We start from the raw sequence: 16,180 nt of genomic DNA, 5'->3' as shown, positions 1-16,180 counted from the left end.
CAAATACCCAATCAAACCAACGCCGTATTCAATCATCCCATTATTCTGAATAATATCCAACTCCATTCCAGACCAGTCCCTTATTTAACATCCACCTTGATATATTCCGCCGCTTCTTCTGCATCTTCTTCAGACAGATGAGACGGGGTATAAATTACCTGGTCGACTTCCTCCAACAGGTCACCTGGCTCTGTGTCGCTGGAGATGTGCATTGAGTCCATCTCGTCCTGGACCTCGACTACCGATGCCTGCTTTTCATTTGTGCTCTCAGTTTCATCCTGCGTCTCGTATTCGACTTCTTGCCCCTTCTCAACGGGCTCTGCGTCGTAGAAGTCATCATCCTCATTAATGACAATTGTCTTGTTCTGCTTCTCCGCCTGCTCCTCCTTCTGCGCCTTCGGCAACCGGACAATAAGTACTCCATCAACCATTTTCGCCGTAATCTTCTCGCCATCAACATCCACCGACTCCCAACCAGAAGGAATAAACTTGAAGCTACGCTCAAATACGCCAACTTCCCGACGACGCTCGTTCCAGATTATGGCCGCGTTCAACTCCTCGCTAAACTCTGGTCGGTGTACGACACCCGTAATACGAACAGTCGAATTGTGCGCATCGAACTCTACGCTGATATCGGATTTTTGTGCTCCGGGCAAGGAGACATGAATAACGTATTCATCGGCAGTGTTGAAAACGTCCGCGCGAGGCTCAAAGTCGACTTGTGTCTTGTTGTCGTTGTTCCAACCACGAGCGTCGCTCGATAGAAATTCTTGGAAGCCATTGCCCATTTCAGAGGCAAATCGAGTGAGGAAATCGAAGCCGGTCGCAGGACCGCCGCCGAGAGAAATAGGGACAACGCGGACTCCTCCCCGACCACCGCGATGACGGCCGCCATGGTATGGGTGGTGGTTACCCCGGTGTCCAAACATGCCTCCGCGTCCCCAACGCATAGGTCCGAATGGCTCGCCCTCGCGGGGACCGTGCCCAAATCCGTGGTGACCGTGGTGATGAGATGGTCCTCCTCTCATACCAGAAGGATCGCCTCGATGTCCACGGGGACCACCACGGTGGCCACGGGGATGGTGAGGTCCACCACGACAGGGTCCAGGACGTTCAGCGTTGTCATCGCTTGGCCGCTCTTCGCCATTTGCTGGAGCGGTCTCCTGCATGAAAGCGCCCCAGTGAGGTCGAGGTTCAAAAAAGATAGACATGTTGCTGCTGTATATCAATATGTCGTAGAGTGTTTAATGATTTTCATAGAAAGAAGTTGATTCAAGGAAAGGAAGTGTTGATGATTGATGATGGTATAAACGCCATAACATGAGAAACATGCCCCTTCTTATAGAGCCCCTCTACAGTGTATACTTGACCCGGTAGGCAGCAACCACTAACTTACGGTAGCTGGCATATGCAACAGTGGCGAACCGCCACTCCGAGCACTAATCAAACTGCTTACGAAGCTAGAAAGAAGCTTCCTGAGCCTTCTCGAGGCTACACTATCTAGATTATATTTCAAAGGATCTGATTAGTGAACATCCCGCACGCTTTTCTTATCAAACGAAGCTATTGTGAAGGGAGACGCGTCATCTCGGCTTTATCTTATCTTATCGGCCTACGTGAGGCATCTCAAGGAGATAGTTACTATTTATGGTTAGACGGTGGAGTAGATATGCTTAAAGCCGAGGTTTGCAGCGGCTTAAGCACGTCTCAAGTCTCGACTACTAGCGTGGTCACGCACGTTTACTTTATTTGTGGAACGGCATGTAATCTCAAGAGGTCCTTCTCGACTGTCCTTCTATTGTAAGTAATGTATATTCGATAATCCCCTGAAGACCGTCTGGCGGGGATACTTGGTTGAGGAGAACAGCAACGGAGATGGCAGGCGGCTAGTCCATATCCGGCTAGACATCTCATGACCCGCCCTACGGGGCCGGCAGATCCGGGCGCTGGTGTTGTGCTAGCAATCTTAGATCTTAATCTTATCGACAATTCAGTCTCCATCATCACATCTACTCGGCTGTATCATCGTCTATCGGCTAGGTCGCATGGCCCGGCATCATGTCGCTTGAAGCAGGTTCTTCAGCATCTTCTACCTCTCAAACCATGTCTCCCACAGCTACGCCCACGACCGGCCGGCAGGATTCCTCCACTCCATCCTCGGTCGAGCCCAACGACAACCCTCGCGAACACGACGAACATTACGACGAACAGCATGTAGCCGACCTAATCGAAAAGGCCGCGCAGGCACGCATCAAACACATCTGGCGCCTTTGCTTCACTGTTTTCGCTCTCGTGCAGGCCGGGAATGTTGTACTCCAGCCGCCCCTGCTCCAACTCAAAGAACTATCAAGCTGCATGTCGTATTACGGCCCTGGCTGGTCTCTTGGACGAGACTGCAGGGTAGACTCTGTGCAAAATGAGTTGGACACGTTAATTAAATGGCAGCAATTGTTGGATACTGCCCCGGGGATTTTGTTCGGTGTGTTTTATGGGATGGCTGCCGATCGGTTTGGGAGGCGGCCTGTGCTTGCCCTTGCGCTTGTGGGGATTACGTTGGCTGCTGTGTGGACGCAGGTTGTTTGTATGTACAATACTTTGAACTCGGGACTGAACCTTTTGACTAATGGGTTTTAGTGTTTTGGCCGACGGTCTTTCCCACTCGGTTGACTTGGTTGTCGGTGGTGTTCCAGGTAGCCGGAGGCGGCACACTAGTCGTCAATGCCATGATATTCGCAATGGTATCCGACATTGTACCAGAGGAAAAGAGGTAACCTTTCTACTTACTGGCATATATTGTTCGTTTACTGATCATGTAGGGCGTCGAAATTCTTCCGTCTATATGGAGTCGCCCTCCTCTCAGACATGGTACTCTCACCGGCCAGTGGAGCCTTAGCAAACATCCAGCCCTGGTGGCCAGCCCGCTTCGGGCTAATTGCATTCATAATGGCCATCCTTACAACTCTACTCGTCCTTCCTGAGACATTTGTCAAGCCGGTAGCGACATCCTCGACCAACCTTGCACAAACCACTCCAGTTGAAGAGGAGGAGCCCGATGAGGAAGAAGATGACCCGGTTCTGTACGCCGACGCGCCCAAGAACACACCCTGGCGGCGCGTGCGCAAGGTGGTCTCAAGTCTTCGCGATCTCAGATATCTGATTGCTTCGCGGCAGATCCTCTTTCTAGTACCTCTACTTTCCGTGGGCCAATTGTACAACCAGTCCGCGGACTTCTTCTTGAACTATGTCTCAAAACGGTACGGATGGCGCATTTCACAGGCAAGTTTCTGGTTGACGTATCGCAATGTTGTCAATTTGGTACTTTTGAGTACGATTTTGCCAGGCGTGAGTGCACTGCTTCTCAAGCGTGGATTTAATGCAGGCAAGAAAGATCTTTGGATTTCCCGCGCGAGCATCGTGTGTCTGGCTCTGGGAGCTTTTATTATTGGACTAGCGCCCACGCTGAATATTATGGTCACTGGTAAGCACCTTCTTCTAATTACACCCCCATCTGCAAATAAACTGACATTTTGGTTAAGGCCTCACAATCTTCGCCCTCGGCCACGGCTTCGTCCCGGCTGTTTTGAGTCTAGCAACCCCCTTCATCGAACCAGGCCATGTCGGAATGCTCTACACAGCCATGACAATTGGCGAGACAATCGGCAAAATTGCCAACGAGCCTCTTCTTACCGGAAGTTTTGAGCTTGGTATGCGAGTGGGTGGGTTGTTGCTGGGCTTGCCGTTTGTGGCTACTGGTGTCTTGTTGACCATCACAGCGGTTAGTGTATATTCTATTCGGCTGCCTTTGCCGGCTATTCATCTTGATTAAGATGAGATTATGTTTTATTATTATAATAAGAGTAATTATAACTATATGCAGTGCTTATCATTGTTAAAACTGGATTATTAATTTGCACAGTTTTCATCCTGGAGTGGCCTACTTACTCTCAGGTGTATCTATCTACAATTTTGATGTTGAATTGTTCCTTATCCAGTGCCTCACATAGCAAACGAACTCCATGCTTCGCCATGCCCCTAGATAACCAGTCAGAACCCAACTCCTCAATCCTAAAGGACGAGGTAACTTGCCACGAAGCCTGATACCCAGCCCCCGCCGCCCCATAATTATGCACCACCAACCCCCCTTTCCTTCACTTCAACCTCAATCCTCGGACCCCCTTTTCTATTCGGCCTCAACCCAACCCCATGCCTAATAACTTTAAGGACCTCCGGTCTCCCCAACTCCGGGAAGGTGTTTGGCGAGGATGGTTATGGAGGAAGAAGGGAATTTGTGGTGTAGGGTGAGGGCGGTTGAGAGGCCCTATTACGCCGGCGCCGAGGAAGCTTACCCCGCGGCTTATCGATTGATAATAAATGTACATTGGTGGTGCTTATAATCATCCACCTAATCTCTCACAACCCGTCGATTAGCAACGCATTCAAGAATCATGCGGGTGCCTTATGTCCCTGAAGATGTGCCAGTTCAGAACCAAACAGAATCCGATATCCTGGCTCGTATCGTTGAGCGCCGAGGGTCTCACGGATTACTCCCACTTGACCGAGCTCTTCTCCACTCGGTATTCATCGCCGACGGATGGAATACCTTTCTCGGTTCCATACGTACAAAAACCAGTCTACATTCAATTCTCAGTGAGCTTCTAATATGTCGAGTCGCGGTCCTGAACAAGGCATCCTTTGAATGGGACCACCACGCTCCATTACTAGTCGAAGCGGGGTTTCCGTCCGATGCACTTCATGTGCTTAAACTGGATACCTTTGAAAAACTCGATAGCCCGGACTTGCAGGGAGAGCAGTTGCTATCAGCATCACAGCTCGCCGCCCTGGCATATGCGGATCAGATGACGCTTTCGGTTCAAGTTGGTGACGATGTTTTTGAGAGGCTTAAGCAGCACTACAATACACGAGAGATTGTAGAGATAACAGCTACAGTCTCGGCATACAATTGTGTGAGCAGGTTTCTCGTTGCCTTGGATGTTGATGAAAGAGCCGGAAAGACCGATGCAGGAAAATAGGTATAACCTTGGAATGCTTGAATACTGCCAAATAAGTGGTCAAGCGTGCATGTTATACAATCCCGGGATGCGTGACTGGGCCTTTTAGATGAGAATGGTTCTGTAGCTATAAAAAAATGGCCACATTTCGTCAAAGTGAATGTGATGCTTATAATTCTACTATAATCAATGAATCAGCATTCACCAGTCGATTCCAGTTCGAGGGATTATCTTTTTTCATCTGATTGTTTCTCACCTGTTGGCCATCCATTCTCTAGTTCTTTGTGAAGTATGTAGTTTATGTCAATCCTTTAGAATAAAACAACTTTGCAAGTGGCCTGTGAAGATTTGCAGGTCCTGGAGTAAACTCCTGCTCTTACCAAACAGCATGCCGATTTTCTCTTTTTACTCCAACTGGGAAGCATCAAGCGTATACCTATTGGCGAATTAACCCTTAAATGTACTCCGGACACTCTAATGCAAGTACTATATTAGTGTACTCTACAGATTCCATCAGTCGGGTGCGATGTTAATAGCACCAAACACTCGGATTACACACCCCGGTACGACAGCATATTACAGGGTATATACCCCTGCCTGCTATTGTAGACCGACGTCTAGCACGAGGCTAGCGACTCCTAGAGAGCCGGTTTGCAGATATTCCACACTGCACTGTACGTACATTTTCATTCTCCATAATCAAGAATTAGAAAACTAAGATATGTATTACTGCGAACCTATAGTTGAACTGTCTGTACAGCCGGGCTCTTCACGTGTCAGAGAACAGAAAGAACGATTGCAGCAATTGCAGTTGCTAGAAGACAGAGAATAACAACTTCGGAAGGAGATTGAGGCTCGGAAATCCGGTTTATCAAAGAACCCATGAAATTAATACATACTCTTTTGTGGGGTATATAAGGCAATCGATGCTCAAGTGACCTCTCGATATCGAAGACACTGCACAACCTGCCTCGAAGTATTCATGATAGGCCGTATGGAGTTAGGGTTGTGTTTCAAGGGTCCTATTCAGCTATTGAAAATGACCATTGTACATTTCGATTTGTTGTTGTTGAGAGAGAAAGGAAATCATTTCCATAAATGACGTTTGGCTCGTCTTATCTTAGGTAGGCATCGGCACAAACTCCGGCGTCCGTACACCGGGAAATGTGTACAACCATCCTTTTCTATTCCACAACACTTCATATCTCAGATTACCATTCATCTCGTATGCTCAAAGTATTCTAACTCATCCCTCTCACCGTGTTCGCATTCCTCAATTTCGCCCGAAGTCACGGTATCGGGAGAACTCGGCTTCCTTCGACACGAACGTTCTCGACGACGGAGCCAGGTCGTCGGCTAGACACGGATCACTATGATCTGAGGCGCTTGACTCACAGTATTCACCTGGCATCACTAATTTCGGTTGATTTTCTTCTGTTTTTTTCATGTGGATGGCTTTATACAATGGCTGGAAAGATAGGGAAATCTCTTAATTGCACGTGGGCGTTCGTATTTGTTGTCGGAGGTATGGATCCTGTCCGTAGCCCTATGGTACATGGATACATATGAATGATATCATTGTGTGAGGTCCCCCTTTTACTCTTTTACTTGTAGTTTATAAACCCCAAATTCCACCACAACTTGACTCATATCCGTTTTAAAAATATTATAAGCTTCCTGATTCTCGGTATTGGAAATCATTCTCGTAATTGAACTGCTCAATTGTCATGAAGGCTTCTATCAATCCCTCGCCCTTCCGGGCAAGGAGGTTGTATGGCAGAAAATACTTCACCATATCGTCTACAAGAACATCATTGTCTACAACTCAATTTACCGTCATCAAAAAGAGAACAGAAAAACGCCCCTTCTCAACAAGTCCTATAACCACTGCAGACCTTGCGTCTCCAGAAACATCCCTCACACCCACTCATTCAACCTACTCCCAAGCCACACCCCCAAATCCCCAACTCTCCTCGAACCAGAAAATCCTCGTCCTAGGATCTGGCTGGGGCGGCTACGTCTTCTCGCGCAAAATCAACCCATCCAAACACAACTGCACCGTAATCTCTCCGCGGTCCTACTTCGTCTTTACCCCTTTACTTACGGACACCGCCGCCGGAAACCTCGATTTTTCGTCTATCGTCGAGCCGATGCGCGAGTTGAAAAGTAAAGTCGATTTCATCCAGGCTGCCGCGCGAAGCATCGATTTCAAGAGGAAGAGGGTGCTGTGCGAAGCGAGTATCGTCCGATCCGGCGTCACCGAATCCCCCCGCGTAGAAGAGACGGAACGACAATTCGAAGAAGGACCCGAAACTGGGCCGATGCGCGGAAAGGAGCATTTACGGGGCTGGGAACGCGGTCAGTTATTCGAAATACCGTACGACAAACTTGTCATCGCGGTGGGGTGCACGAGTCAGACTTTTGGAACACCCGGTGTGCGGGAAAATGCAATGTTTTTCAAGGACATTGGTGACTCTCGGCGAGTCAAGAGGAGGGTAAGGGAGTGTTTTGAACTAGCTGCTTTGCCGACTACGACGGCCGAAATGCAGCGCAATTTATTGCATTTTGCGATTGTGGGTGCCGGACCGACTGGTACTGAACTCGCGGCCACCTTAAGGGACTTCGTGTCTACGAGTATGGCTGAATTGTACCCAGCCCTAAAGGACAAGACTCGAATTTCGTTGTATGACGTCGCGCCTACGGTGTTGAGTATGTTTGATAAATCCTTGTCCCAGTATGCGATTGAGACGATGTCCAAGGACGGAATCGATATCCGGACGTCGCATCATATCCAGGAGTTGAGATGGGGTATACCCAACGCCGATGGGCCGCACGAGATGGATCCAAAGGGGTGTTTAACCCTCAAGACAAAGGAGCAGGGCGATGTAGGTGTTGGAATGTGTGTATGGGCGACGGGGAATACAATGAATAAATTCGTCAAGGAATCTCTAAACGATATTGATGAGTTTCCCGTTGACAGCGCTTTACTCAAAAACCCCTCTTCCTCCCCTTCTTCTACCAACGTGAAAGACGTCAAAGGCTGGAAAATCAAAAAAGCACCCAAAGTCGGCGCACTACTAGTCGACGGGCACTTTCGTGTCCAGCTCGAGAATCTCGAAACCAATCAAGTCGCGGTCCTACAGGACGTCTTCGCCATCGGCGACAACGCAATGCCGGAAACTGGCGCACCACCCGCCACAGCACAGGCTACATCGCAAGAAGCGAAATGGCTTGCGGATAGGTTCAACCGCGGCGATATCGACAAGGCGCCTGGATTCTCATTCCGCAATATGGGCACATTGGCGTATATCGGCAGCTCGAATGCGCTGATGCAGATCCCGCATGAGAAGAAGACCGGTACTAATGGTGATGAAAAGAGGCGAAATCCGTATCTACCAGAAGGATTAACGGGACGCATGGCATGGCTGGTGTGGAAAGTGGTGTATTTGAGTATGAGTATTAGTTGGCGGAACAGGTCGAAGATTTTGGTTCGGTGGATGCTGAATAGGGTTTTTGGGAGTGATGTTTCTAGATTTTAACTACGATAGAATTGATATTATACAGCAGAAGTGAAGAAGATACTGCATTGTGGTATCAAGTAGCGAAATAATATACAGGGCCACGAATCTCCGAAATCATTATAATCATACTATCGTTCATCAGTCCTTAGAGCGATCGTTTAATAGACACGACGACGTCCACGTCCATCAGTACCGCGCATGCGGCGGGTGCCAGCGGCCTGTAGTTTCTATCAGTCAACACTACTCTTCAAGCATTAAACAGGAAAGGGGGGGGAAGCACCTTTTCACCAGGCCTCCTCGTCAAACTCGCCCTCAACCTCATCAACGCGCCTGAGATCTTATCGCCGATACTCGGCTTGCGGCGGTGATTTTGCATGGGAGCTGCACGGGTAGAGCGAGTATTGTATCCGCGACGAGATGTTGTGGTACCACCGTGGCCGTGACGGGTTACCTCGGTCTTGTAGGTTTTGTGTCGGGCGTTGGGACCCTTGAGTCTCGTCATGAGGGTTGGTTTTGTGGTGCGAGTCGTGCGAGTGTGATGGTCAATCATTTTGAGTCTTTGATTTATTGGCAGATATTCGATATGTGTAGGAGATGTTGATACAGAAATGTTTGTGACTGAAGTTCTTGGTTTGGTTATTGCTCAAGTTGGTGCACAAGCCTGCTGAGGTCAGTCTTATATACACATCCGATTCCATATTTGATAAATGAGGCATAGTAAAGATCGGCGTATAGCATCATTAGCGACGACAGTGGCGTCTATATCGTGGCTATCATCTCCCTAACCGCGCAAGGGCCGTGGAGAGGGTTCCACGAGCACGGGTCTCCACGTCCAGTGAGCCATACAGAGCTGCACACTAGAGAGATGAATGTAGACATTACGCAGTGCCAAGCTGTCAGTGTCAGCCATTAGTCGATCAATCCGGCTTGTGTGGACGCAGTTGTCTTGTTTACTCTGTACTGTGCACTCGTAGTAGTTAGTTAGCTAGTTGCGATAAGGTGTGACGTCATGGCTTATCGATCGATTCGTATACCAAGCGAGACTGCACAAACTAGTTACAACGTATGCTGAAAGACAACAATTGATTCATTCTCATAATACACGGTAATAATCGTCATCATCATCATCACAAATAAACAAGAATGAGTTATTGCTCCCGCTCACTGACATCCTCAATCCGTCCCTGCCTCTGACCCTGCCCGTCTCGCTGCTGTCGTCCATCATCAATTACCTGCCTCCCCTGCGCATCGTAATGCCTCTCCTCATAAACCGGCTCTTCGCCTAGCCTTTGAGACAAAGACCGCTCATGCCGTGTATTGTCCTCGTCGCGGTACACCTCGCGCGCACTGCGATAGCCCCAAGTTTGGGTCTCGCCGTTGCGGGTTGCGCTGGCCGAGGTGGAAATGCTGAAGGATGTGTAGGAGGAGGATGAGAATGGCATTTTCTTTTGGTTAATTTTTTATTTATTTAAAGAGGTTTGAAGAGAGTATTACTCCGTATTCGTAGTTGGTTATTTATGAGGTGAGTAAAACGTTTAGTTGTGAGTTTCTCGGGTAGGTACTTAGGAAGAAAGGGGAATATATACTGGTAACTAACTACAGCTCTGAAGAGGATGACATCAGCCAGGCTGTAACCAATCATGCGATTTGGCGTTCTGGGGGCACCTCTGACAGAATATTCATCCCATAAAGAAGGTATGTATATCAGATGGGCCAATGTTTGCTCTCAACTATATCCACGGCGCGAATTGATTATATCAACGCACAATAAGCAGTGAAAGCTAGGATTCATTACGTCATGTAGGGAGCAAAGTGCGTGGCGATAAAGAGCTGCTTATCAATCTAACACCTACCAAGGTGGTATCTACTTTCTCATCTTCACTTCCTGTTCAATTGTACATAAAATGGCATTACCGATGGAGAGAGTCTCCCGAGGAGCCTTCAATTGTATATCGTAAGTACTTTTAAAACAGTGCCAAATTATGTATGTCTAATTATCCCAGGAAACGATTCACTCGTCCAGCAATATATCCACCACGTTATCTACATGGATCCAAACATAAATCCACAACCACAACAACTGACAACTCAACGAAACCACCCTTCAACCCCGAGCAACCCATAAAATTCACTCAACCCCCAGACCCAACCTGGACCCTCGGCGACGGCGCATCCATACCCAAAAATGCTGCTCAAAGCAACAAAGCCCACATCTCCATAAACCCATCCGACCCAACCCGCGCCTCCAGCAAAAACTACAAATTCCTCATCTCCAGCATCGTGCCGAGACCAATCGCCTTGATCAGCACCAAATCCAAAAGCTCCTCCGGCGCGGACCTAAATCTGGCGCCCTTTAGTTACTTCCAAGTCATAAACCACGACCCGCCCATGTTCGTGGTCAGTTTTATAGCGACTACGCAACATAGTGGTACTGCCAGCCGCAATCCCAAGTCCCAGAAGGATACGCTGCGAAACCTGCAGGAAACAGGGGAGTGCGTGATCAATATTGTATCGGAGCACATGCTCCAAGCGGCTAATGCGACGTCTGTGAATGCCGAATTCGGCGAGTCGGAGTTTGATATTTCTGGCCTCACACCCCAGTACGATACGGGGGTAGGTGTGCCGAGGGTGTTGGAGTCGATTGTCTCGATTGAGGGGAAATTACTTGAAACGCGGGAATTCGAGAGTCGTGCGAATCCAAATGACTCCAAGAGGGGCAAAACGACCTTGGCGATTATAGAAGGTACGAGGTTCTGGGTTAGGGAGGATGCGATTGATGCGACGAAATTGGATAAAGTGGACTTGAATGTGCTGAGGCCCGTGAGTAGACTGGGCGGGAATGGGTATGGAAGGACTACGGAGGTTGTGGAGATTGAGAGGCCGGTTTATAGATCATAATTCTTTTCTTCGTGTATATAGTCCATCTATCTAGATACGAGAAGTGGCTATTGGATGAATTGCTGCATGAAAGAGGCGACGTCCAGTAAGAATGTGGATGCGTCTTCATCGGTGTATTGGCCGTCGTTGTAGCTGAGCGAGAGCTCTGAGCGGCCGCGGAAGCTGTCTAGACGGATTGACCTTGAGGCCTCATTAGATAGTGATTAATATCACGGAGAAGGAAGAATCTTACATGAATGGCATGTACTGGTTCAAGAAGAATCGAACAGTGTTGACCGTGATTGTGACGTTACCGGACTTGTCGCTAATCTCGCGATCAATGTACGTCTCATTGACACCATCGCTCGTGTACAACTATATCCAATTAGCATGGTTGAGTCAAAGGAGTAGAGAACAACATACCGGAGCAGTGAGACCAGTTTCAGGAATAGTACCCCTATTTAGCCGTTAGCATTCTATCCTATATATTCACATGGCCCGAAAAAATACTTACGAAGCAATCAACATGGTCACAAAGTTGTGAAACGACATGCCCACCGGCAAGGTCAGCTTGTTATTGACATAAACGTCATAACAGTCTTGCGCGACCTTGGTAGCTTGCACCAAATACTTGTCGATAGTTTCCTTGTCTGCATCAACGACGTTGTACTGCTTGATATTCTCAAAAATGACTGGGCAGCTAGCCTGTACGATGGGGTAGTATGTTTTGGCGTGGTTTGCATCCTGCAAGAAGCGGCGTCCGTTCATGGGCGATTGAGCCATGTATATCTGGCTGTCTGGTGTTTCGGCTGGAGGAGGCTTCATTTTGAGCAGAGCGAGTAATACAGCGGCGTGACCGAGGTGTGCGGGAGACGCTTTAGGGTCAACTTTCGACTTGACAGCTTTGTAGATTGCGTCGCTTTCGGCTGTGGTAAAGGTATGGAAGATGACCCGGGGAAGACCATAATCGGGCTTGGGGTTGAGACCGTAGTTTTGCTTCACAGAAAGTTAGCAGTCTGATCCTCAGTCAGGACGGGAAAGACAAACCGTTCCCCTCATGACGGTGCCGACATACTGTCCGAAAGTTCCATCAAACTCCGGTCCAGATGTAGTAGCTCCATCCTTCAACAGCGTCAACACCGGTGCACCCAAATTCTTGACTTCATCGCCCCATTTCAACTCAGGCAACTCATCAGTTGTCTCGGCCAAAGTACGGAAAAAGTCGCCCACAAAGATACGCTTGCTGATTCCATCAAAGTACAAATGATTGGTGTGGAAGACAAACTCGACATTGGTCGATCCAAGAGGTGTATCGAGTCCTTCGACGGGTGCGACGATATCAACAACAACCGCCTTAGCAGGCCCGCTTTGCTCCTGGAATCGCTTGATCTCGTGTTCAGTGCGAATTTCGAGACCAGTCTCTTTTCCCGCACGAACGCGCACGTTCCCCTGCGCCCAGGCAAGAGCCTCCTCATTACTCTTGAGGGGCTGGTACTGAATCAGCGGCGAAATCTGTCCTTCTTCCCACAACCCCGTCTGACCGATTTCGGGATGTTCATAGCGTTGTCGTACGAGCGCACGCTCAACTTTTCCCTGTAATTGGGAAAGTGTAAGAGTCGGATCGGCGAACTGCACGCTGGAAATGAGATAAAGATCATTGGCACCCGCGGCATTGCTCTTCTCAATGCCGACGATGGCTTCGGCGCCTGTCGCGCGACGTTGTTGGATTGTGGCATCAGCGGGGGAGGTTTGCCAGTCGAATTGGGCTGGGACGAGGGGTGGGACGGGGGGCATTTGAAGGGTAGCCATTTCGTGTTATATCTGTCCTCGAGGACTTTGAAAATATGTAAGTGAAGATGGGGTTTGAATCTGACTGTGATGTACTCCGTAAAGGCAGGTGCAATGATGGAGGGGCAGCTCGATTTATAGCACGTAACTCGTACGCCGTCCTACGTACTACTGTACTACTGGACTTTATTTACATCTTGCATTATTTCCGACTTCTACGTTTTTAATCTTTTAGACTTCGGACAGGGCTCAGCCGCTGAGCAAGCTGAACGATGGACCCAATTATATGTTCTCTCGCGGCGACATGATTGACCACCGGGTGCCGTGGCTCCATTAGCTTGCGTTGACTCGGCGTGCAATTGGTTGGTTTATTTTAAGGTGCGTACGTGTGAGATGAGATTAAGGCTTTAAGCTCATGTTGCTCCGTAGGTACGTAGTGCATAGGTACATTGTCGTGGGCTCCGTGCATGCAAGTCTACACCAGTTTGCAAGCTGACAAACTGTCCGTCTGTCACTCTTTGTCGGGCAGCTGAATGGACCATGACTCGATTCATGCTCGGGATGTGGTTTTTTGGCCAATGTTTATTCGCTTTCTGTCAGCCATCAGCAAATGATAGCTTACTTTACTTATCAAGAACGAGCATGTCAACGAAGGAATTTGAGGCTAAAGCAAATAATGCATGCCGTAATTTGAAATGTAAATTACCCGTACCATACTACTGCGTACGTCGTACAGATACTATCCGCACTCAGAAAGCGGCACCGCCGGAACCCCAGGAACCCGAGCGCGATAAGCCCTCCTTATCGATACGACAAGGGACAGAAACCAACCGCTAGACTCAATTCAACCTAATGCTGACATGGGCCGGAAGATACTACGTACTTTGTACTCTGCCATCACACTTCTCACCCCTGCCTGTGACAGCGCCATGCATTCGACACTGTCACCATCGCGCATGTCGAACTTATGACGGCGATCTCGCAACAGCCGGCCCCTGGGTCGTTGACTCTGTGGGGATGGCTTTGTTTGTTGGCCAAGGTTGGGAGGATCGGTATGTTGTCTAAATTTATGGAAATTTTAGGGGAGAAACACAACTGACATGCCATCTTGTAGTGGCCGGCCTGATCTTCAAGGTTGCCAGGTATCCCTTTCTTGCCAAAGAATCAAAGACGAAACGATCGTTCCATCACTACATAGCCTATGAAGGCATGATCGATTTCCAGTCCAGCCTATCCTCCATCGAAAAACACGCCGTTCTTCCGTCGACAGCCTGGCAATGCACGAGCTTTGCGCATGGAAATAATGTGCCTTATGAGCGACTAACACTTCAAGATGGCACTCTCGCATTTCTCCTGAATGGATCGTCATCATCTACAAAACATTCTGTCGGGCTCAATCCTTTCACCCGGGGGAGCAAAAAGGCCGCGGCATTGGCGGAGGAAATGATTGTTGCGAAACAGAAAACCAACAAGGTCATTGTATATTTTCATGGGGGTGGTTATGTGGCGCCAATTCTGCCGCAGCATATTCGTCTTATATATAGCTTTGAGGATAAGCCTTGTTACAAGGAAGGGGTGGCTGTCTATATTTTGGCTTATGGTAGGGCGATACATTTTTTTGCTTACAACCCTAGGTTACTAATGCTGTTATTTAGGTCTGGTAACCGAACACACCAACCAATACCCAACTCAACTCCGACAAGCTATCTCCCTCCTTGATCACATCATCAACACCGAAAATATCTCCCCCTCAAATATTACTCTCATGGGCAACTCTGCCGGCGCGAATCTCCTGCTTGCCGTGCTACTACATCTCTCGCATCCTAATCCAGATGTTCCGCCTCTTAATATGAAAGACGACGAAAAATTCGCCGCCGCAGTCGCAATCTCGCCGTGGTGTAAAATGGATACATCCGCCAAGTCCATGACCACAAACGCCAATAGGGATGTGCTCGCCGCTTCGGCACTGGAATACTGGGGAGGAAATTTCCTCGGCGGTCGTCTGCTCGATCCTTGGAATTCGCCCTTGGAGGCACCCGCGGAGTGGTGGACGGACTTGAAGGTCGGTGAGATCCTCATGCTGTACGGCGAGGACGAGATCATGAAAGATGATACGGAGATTCTCTGCAAGAGAGTGCAGGTATTTACCCTTTCTTTCCTCATGCTTTCTATGAATTCTGGCTCTAATTTCTCTGAAACAGTCGGTTCATCCGCAAACGACCGTCTACGGCCTGCAGGGAGAAAGCCATGAACAAATGGCCATGACCAAACTCTTGCTTTTGCCTTGGATTTCCGATTCAGAAAAGATATACACTGCATGGATGAAAGAGCGGTTTTTCTCATAATGTAATATACTAATATAGCGTACACTATAGACATAATACTAAATATAGAGATTCAGGACTTAAATTCTTTTCGTCGACATGCTTTCTCACCTAAATTGCATTGGGTCAATGTCGACCGACTTCTCAAATAACCCTAACGACCCTGGCACTGAGCGATTTAATCACAGGCCATTTGCAGTAGGCTCTGACTTCCAACTTAAACTATTACCGGACCATATTACGAATCTACAGCTTATCCCAATCACTTCCAAGCAATTGCGCAATTAACGCCTGTTGCTGTGTTGGTTAGGGTAAGCCAAGAAGATGTATAGTTATGGGTCAAGTGACCGCGCAGAGAATTGCGGCTGCCAACCGGCCCAACCCCGATAGCCGCGTGGGCCAGACCCTTCGCTTTCCCATCTCACATCAACAAGTCAATTTCATTGGAGTCTTTCATTCAATAACTGTTTACGACCACACCCTCTCTTGCACTCCGCTTTGCGCCCTCTGGGTAGTTACCAGACTCGTCTCCGCGGCTTGTACGACACCAGGGAACATAAATTCAAAGAAATCGGATAACAGTGTACGACCAGACAGACACGAAAGGGCGGTCATGAATTGCAGGACGGGCTCTCGCTCATGGGGATCGATTGGTTTTTCT

At 48.5% G+C, this 16,180-nt stretch overlaps 9 protein-coding genes across 9 annotated transcripts; 5 read left to right on the top strand and 4 right to left on the bottom strand.

Annotated features, from left to right (window-relative positions):
• Positions 1-80: 80 nt before the first annotated feature.
• EYB26_002692 (uncharacterized protein) lies at positions 81-1,211 on the bottom strand (the record flags this gene model as incomplete). Its single annotated transcript, XM_054261997.1, has 1 exon — positions 81-1,211. The coding sequence occupies one exon, from the start codon at positions 1,209-1,211 to the stop codon at positions 81-83; it is 1,131 nt and encodes a 376-aa protein (XP_054117972.1).
• Positions 1,212-2,058: 847 nt separating this feature from the next.
• Positions 2,059-3,826, top strand: EYB26_002691 (uncharacterized protein; the record flags this gene model as incomplete). The annotated part of the gene is made up of 4 exons (XM_054261996.1): positions 2,059-2,581; positions 2,635-2,767; positions 2,817-3,478; positions 3,537-3,826. 4 exons carry the CDS (start codon positions 2,059-2,061, stop codon positions 3,824-3,826), a joined length of 1,608 nt encoding a protein of 535 aa, XP_054117971.1.
• Positions 3,827-4,445: 619 nt separating this feature from the next.
• Positions 4,446-5,030, top strand: EYB26_002690 (uncharacterized protein; the record flags this gene model as incomplete). Its single annotated transcript, XM_054261995.1, has 1 exon — positions 4,446-5,030. The coding sequence occupies one exon, from the start codon at positions 4,446-4,448 to the stop codon at positions 5,028-5,030; it is 585 nt and encodes a 194-aa protein (XP_054117970.1).
• A 1,706-nt stretch (positions 5,031-6,736) lies between these two features.
• On the top strand, positions 6,737-8,548 carry EYB26_002689 (uncharacterized protein; the record flags this gene model as incomplete). Its single annotated transcript, XM_054261994.1, has 1 exon — positions 6,737-8,548. The coding sequence occupies one exon, from the start codon at positions 6,737-6,739 to the stop codon at positions 8,546-8,548; it is 1,812 nt and encodes a 603-aa protein (XP_054117969.1).
• A 140-nt stretch (positions 8,549-8,688) lies between these two features.
• Positions 8,689-9,080, bottom strand: EYB26_002688 (uncharacterized protein; the record flags this gene model as incomplete). The annotated part of the gene is made up of 2 exons (XM_054261993.1): positions 8,689-8,748; positions 8,811-9,080. 2 exons carry the CDS (start codon positions 9,078-9,080, stop codon positions 8,689-8,691), a joined length of 330 nt encoding a protein of 109 aa, XP_054117968.1.
• A 598-nt stretch (positions 9,081-9,678) lies between these two features.
• Positions 9,679-9,972, bottom strand: EYB26_002687 (uncharacterized protein; the record flags this gene model as incomplete). The annotated part of the gene is made up of 1 exon (XM_054261992.1): positions 9,679-9,972. The coding sequence occupies one exon, from the start codon at positions 9,970-9,972 to the stop codon at positions 9,679-9,681; it is 294 nt and encodes a 97-aa protein (XP_054117967.1).
• Positions 9,973-10,434: 462 nt separating this feature from the next.
• EYB26_002686 (uncharacterized protein) lies at positions 10,435-11,428 on the top strand (the record flags this gene model as incomplete). The annotated part of the gene is made up of 2 exons (XM_054261991.1): positions 10,435-10,484; positions 10,534-11,428. 2 exons carry the CDS (start codon positions 10,435-10,437, stop codon positions 11,426-11,428), a joined length of 945 nt encoding a protein of 314 aa, XP_054117966.1.
• Positions 11,429-11,475: 47 nt separating this feature from the next.
• EYB26_002685 (uncharacterized protein) lies at positions 11,476-13,216 on the bottom strand (the record flags this gene model as incomplete). Its single annotated transcript, XM_054261990.1, has 5 exons — positions 11,476-11,608; positions 11,661-11,782; positions 11,831-11,864; positions 11,922-12,403; positions 12,455-13,216. 5 exons carry the CDS (start codon positions 13,214-13,216, stop codon positions 11,476-11,478), a joined length of 1,533 nt encoding a protein of 510 aa, XP_054117965.1.
• Positions 13,217-14,162: 946 nt separating this feature from the next.
• EYB26_002684 (uncharacterized protein) lies at positions 14,163-15,540 on the top strand (the record flags this gene model as incomplete). The annotated part of the gene is made up of 4 exons (XM_054261989.1): positions 14,163-14,247; positions 14,310-14,795; positions 14,851-15,335; positions 15,397-15,540. The coding sequence occupies 4 exons, from the start codon at positions 14,163-14,165 to the stop codon at positions 15,538-15,540; spliced, it is 1,200 nt and encodes a 399-aa protein (XP_054117964.1).
• Between the last annotated feature and the right edge of the window lie 640 nt (positions 15,541-16,180).

The sequence above is a fragment of the Talaromyces marneffei genome, chromosome 2 (assembly GCF_009556855.1).
Source record: "Talaromyces marneffei chromosome 2, complete sequence".
NCBI lineage: Eukaryota > Fungi > Ascomycota > Eurotiomycetes > Eurotiales > Trichocomaceae > Talaromyces > Talaromyces marneffei.
This window is presented reverse-complemented; position numbering and strand designations above follow the sequence as displayed.